General features: G+C 33.8%; 1 protein-coding gene and 1 non-coding gene across 2 annotated transcripts; both read left to right on the forward strand.

Annotated features, from left to right (window-relative positions):
• Nucleotides 1-2775: 2775 nt before the first annotated feature.
• On the forward strand, nucleotides 2776-3675 carry LOC120270827 (MYB-like transcription factor ETC1). Its single transcript, XM_039277892.1, has 3 exons — nucleotides 2776-2846; nucleotides 2984-3071; nucleotides 3238-3675. The coding sequence occupies exons 1-3, from the start codon at nucleotides 2837-2839 to the stop codon at nucleotides 3413-3415; spliced, it is 276 nt and encodes a 91-aa protein (XP_039133826.1). The 5' UTR covers nucleotides 2776-2836; the 3' UTR covers nucleotides 3416-3675.
• A 1466-nt stretch (nucleotides 3676-5141) lies between these two features.
• Nucleotides 5142-5223, forward strand: TRNAS-AGA. Its single transcript has one exon. It is a non-coding gene; the product is annotated as a tRNA-Ser (tRNA).

Raw genomic sequence — 5223 nt, forward strand, 5'->3', positions numbered from 1 at the left:
TGGGTGTGGGGTCTCTCAAATAAAGGAAAAATAGCTAGTGGCTTAGTTGGCATAAGTGGCTAATGTGTATGCTGATGTGTATTTTCCACACACCTTGGTGACGTCTCCACGCCAACGTGGATTAAATAACTTTAGTTTAATACATGATATATAATTCTGGTGGCCAGCTCAGCTAAAATTGATCAAAATCTTATGGGTGACCTCTTGGTGAAAGCGAATCAGTGTAGGGTGACTAAAAAGAAACAAATTGAAATTCATTAAGCAAAGTCAAAAACGGCATAGTATAGTGACCTCCTAAAATTTTTACTCTATTAAATCCATACTACCGTACAACCATAATAAGGAAGTATACAACTATTCTCACATAGAGAATTGGGTGAACTGTATTGTTATAGTACCACGAAGTATTGGGTAAACTGTATTGTTATAATACCACGGGTGTACCATACAACCATAGAAAATAGGGTTACAACTCCTCTCACACAAGAAACCCACCCGTGATCTATTTGACAGTATCATGAACAATACTTAAGCCTCAAAATATTGGTATATAACTAATCTATCTCCTTCATAAAGTATTTTCCCATAATGACCATGAACAGTTGCTCCCAGAGTGACCAAATAGGGCTTTACCTGAATTGGTCCCTCTACTCATAAATGCTCTCAACTAATCTATATACTATTAAAAATGGGCCAAATTAGTCTGTTCTACTATTGAAAATGAGCCAACTAGTCCTTGCATGATATTGCAAAAAGGGAAGAGACTAAGAATAGAGGAACTAAATTGGTCCATTTTCAAGAGTAGAGAGACTAGTTTGGAGCATTTCTGAATAAAGGGATTAAAAAAGAAGAGAGAAAAGTAGAGGGACCAATTCGGGTATTATACCCAATGTAATACCCTGAACCTTTGGATATTTGTAAGAAATTATATTCAGGGTATTATCACAGATTTTCCTGCAGAGCAATTTTGTTGAGAAACCCCAAGTGGAAAGAACAAGGACCTAAGTGTGAAAGTTTCTAGAAGATTTTGGGTTTATAAGTAATAAAAAGAGATTGATATGAAGTGTTTCTGTAAACCAAGGACTGGAAGGTAAGGCGGCAGGGACCTTTTTGAAATACTGTGTTATAATCCAGGGACTGTTGAACAGTTTGTAAGAACCTTTTAGAAATATTTTTATGATTCAGGGACCCTTGGTGACTTTTCAGAGATCTTTTTGTAAGAAATTTTATTTTTAGGAACTGACAGTGAATTTTGGCAAACATTTAAGTTAAGAGATGAGTTTGGAAAGTTGTTTTTTTTTTCGTGGCTTTTCTTCTTCTTCTTCATTGTTGCTACAGTAACTCAAGAGGAATAAAAAAAAGCAGAAGAAATTTGGAGGTTTTTGGGAGAGATGAGGCTTGGTGCTTGGTGAAGGCGAGGATGCGATGAAGCTTTCTTTGGTGAGGGTTCTAAATATTTTTGTTTTGAGATGTATGGGCGCATGTGTGTATGTATGTGTATGTGTAGTTGGTTTGATGTAGAAGAAGATGAGATTTGAAGAAAGGAAGGATGGAGAGGATGAAATGGTGGTTATTAGATGATTTTTGTGGGGAAAAACCATTGTGCACATGTTGTCTTGACTATAATTTTTGGCAGACAATGACACCTAAAATATTGGGTGAATAATATTATTATAGTACAATGGGTGTAGTGTTTCGATCTTGCACTTGTCACTTAGTCATGTATCAATCCCCTATGTTATGCACGGGTTGTCTTGAATATAATTGTTGAAAATATAGTACCACATCGGTTGTGTAATAGAAGTGTAATGGGTTTATATATAGGTATAGAGATTGAGCCTCTAAGTCTTGAGACTTTTTGGTGTGAGACCCCTCAGTTCATCATAAAAGTCCTATATAGAGCCCACTAGTACCAAAAAAATATAAAAATCTAACATGGTATCGTGAGCGATATAGTGGGAGCCACCGATGCTAGTACAAGTCCATGTGTGCATGACCTCCATGTGTGTAGGACCTCTGAGACACAAGTAGTGTACAAGTCCATGTAAAGCACCTCTCTGTGTATGAAGTCCAATGCAAGTTCGACCGAGTTGAACTTGAGGGAGGGTGTTACAAGTCCATGTGTGTATGACCTCCATGTGTGTAGGACCTCTGAGACACAAGTAGTGTACAAGTCCATGTAAACAGACCTCTGGTGTACAAGTCTGTGCAAGTTCGACCGAGTTGAACTTGAGGGAGGGTGTTGAAAATATAGTATCACATCGGTTATGTAATAGAAGTGTAATGGGTTTATATATAGGTATAGAGATTGAGCCTCTAAGTCTTGAGACTTTTTGGTGTGAGACCCCTAAGCCCATATAAAGCCCATATAGGGCCCACTAGTACCAAAAATATAAAATCTAACAATGATTTTTGGAAGAAAAGTCTTCTTCATAATTAATTTTCATTAAATTGTCTGGTCGCCCTAGTTTTTCTTTCATCTCAAGTGATTGCTGACTTTTTAGTGTTATATATATATTACAATATATTTTCTGGGGACATCCCCAGAAAATGAATCTAAGGACGTCCCGACAACAGTCGTTAGATCACCCATCTAGCGGCTATTATTTCATTACTAACCCCAGAGGTGGGGTTAGTAATACTAACACCATCTTCGGGGTTATATTTATAATAAAACAAATAATCTCTAGGTAATGATGTAACGGTTGTTGTAGAATATCCCTATTTTTAAATCTAGAGATATATATATATATATATTCAAATATACACACACAACATTAATATCAGATTTACTTAATTTTCCTCCCAGGCTCTTGCGAGATTTCAATAAGGGTCTATGGACAAAGGTGCATGTTTGTAATTCTTACAATTTTTTTCTTGGTTTTTTTTTTTATAAGAGTGGACAAACGTCACAAACCACTAATTAATTTTTGCAATTTTTTATTTGTAATTTTTTTCACCATGTTTTCTGCTGTGAAATAAGATTATGTAGGTGAGGAAAAGATGGTGAAGGAGATGTCATCACAGGAAGAGGACTTGATACACCGGCTTCATCGTCTTGTAGGAGATCGGTATATATTTTCACTTAAATTTTGAATCATATATATGTCCTAAATATATAAAGGAACTAGAGATAAAGTTTTTTTTAAGTAAAGTGGATAAACCACGAAATTAGAGATAAAGTTTAATTCGTGGTTTTTTTTAATATATATTTATATATACATATACATATATCAGGTGGGAAATAATAGCAGGAAGGCTTCAAAATAGAAGAGCGGAAGAAGTGGAAGAATACTGGAGCATAATGGAGGAGAAGAGAAGAAAGGAAGTGGAAATCATCAAACCAATCGCATTTAGAATCAGTTCATCCTTCAAATTCACCATGAATTCTGTTGATCAGGAAACTGATCATTAAAATTCAACTCAATCAAGCTCATGTTGTTGTGATAAATTTAGAAAAAAATAAAATAAAAAAATAAAAAAGAACTCTCATCATGAGCTTATATATGATCATGCAGTGTGAAGTGTGTATTGTAGTAGAATGTTTTTCTGTATTTCTCTTGCTTTCATTTGATAAAATATAAGATGATAAGTGTTGTGGAAGAAGAATATTGTGGCAGAATTTGCATGAAGAAAAGTCTCAATGATTTTGTGTTCATGTATGTAGGCTTAGCTTGTCCTCTTCAGTGAGTAACATGCTATGTCTCCTAGAATTGCTTTTCTCCCTAAAATGACGCATGGCCATATCATTATCATGTTCTCTGTTTCATATGATGTGAGAATTGCTGACGAGGGATCTACTCAATCACACAACATTAATTGAGGCGGAGGGACGGGACGGCCGCCCCTTGTCGTAGGCGGAGTTCATGATCCCCTTGCCCTACCGTTCATCTGCCCCTGAGTCCCCCTCCTCCGCCTCATTGTTTTTGAGCTAGAAATTAATTAATAATTTTTTTTATAATGTTTTAAATTTTATTTATTGTTAATTTACAGTTTATTTTAAAAAATTAGGTGTTGAATAATAAATTTTGACAAAAACTCTATTTAAAAATATAATTCTATATATTATACAAACTAATTTATAAAACATTAAAAATGCATTACATAAAATAATTTATAAAATATCAATAGATTAAATAATAAATTTTTATAAATCTTTTTTAAAAACTATTATGCTCTAAACTATAGGTATTAATTGATAAAAAATTTATTTTTTAAAAAATTAAAAATAAAAATCCTAACAATAGAGAGATTTTAAAAAAATAAAAATAAAAAACCTAAAACTAGAGAGAGAGAGAGAGAGAGAGAGAGAGAGAGAGAGAGAGAGAAGGGGGGTGTGGGGGACGGGGTAAAGGAGAGAAGTAAAAAGGAGAGTGGCGGACAAATCATAGACCGATTAATATATAAATGCGGTTTATATAATATATAATATATAGAATATAAAATTTGCATCTTTTACGGACGTCCAATTATCAGTCATTGGATTATGATTCACTGTAGACATTGATGAATAGTATCACTGTTTATTATACTGTTAAACAGTAATTACTGTATATATTATTGTGATATCTACTGTTCATCATTGTTAGCCGTAGGATCTCAATCCAACGGTTGATAATGGACATCCATAGAGGATTGGTCCTATATATATATATATATTATATGCATATACTCCAGGTCCTCTCATTTGGAAGAGATGCGATTCTCCCTGATCGTGCTTCACAGTTTCAAAATGGTGAGGTCGCCGTGGCGATTTTCCCGCCCGCTTACGCCCCAAAAATTGGTGCTTATCACTATATCTCAAAAACCCTTGAATCTTTGAAATTTATTGAATTTGTGTTTTTTTTATGTTGAATTTGTGATTTTTAGAGAATTTCGGAAAATTTATTGAAATGTTTGTAATTGATTATAGATTAATTTAGGAATTTGAGAAGTATTAAAAATAAAATTTATGATTTAGTAATAAATATAAAACTAAATAGTTTATTTGTTAAAAATTATTATTAATTTAAATATAATTTTAAATAGAAATTATCACTTCCTAAAGATATCATCACTTTCAAATACAAGTTTATTTATATTATTTGCCCTTTCATTTATTACTGATGGAAACTAATATAAAGTTAACATGAGAAAGAAAGGTGGACGTGCCGGAGTGGTTATCGGGCATGACTAGAAATCATGTGGGCTCTGCCCGCGCAGGTTCGAATCCTGCCGTCCACG

The sequence above is a fragment of the Dioscorea cayenensis genome, chromosome 10 (assembly GCF_009730915.1).
Source record: "Dioscorea cayenensis subsp. rotundata cultivar TDr96_F1 chromosome 10, TDr96_F1_v2_PseudoChromosome.rev07_lg8_w22 25.fasta, whole genome shotgun sequence".
NCBI lineage: Eukaryota > Viridiplantae > Streptophyta > Magnoliopsida > Dioscoreales > Dioscoreaceae > Dioscorea > Dioscorea cayenensis.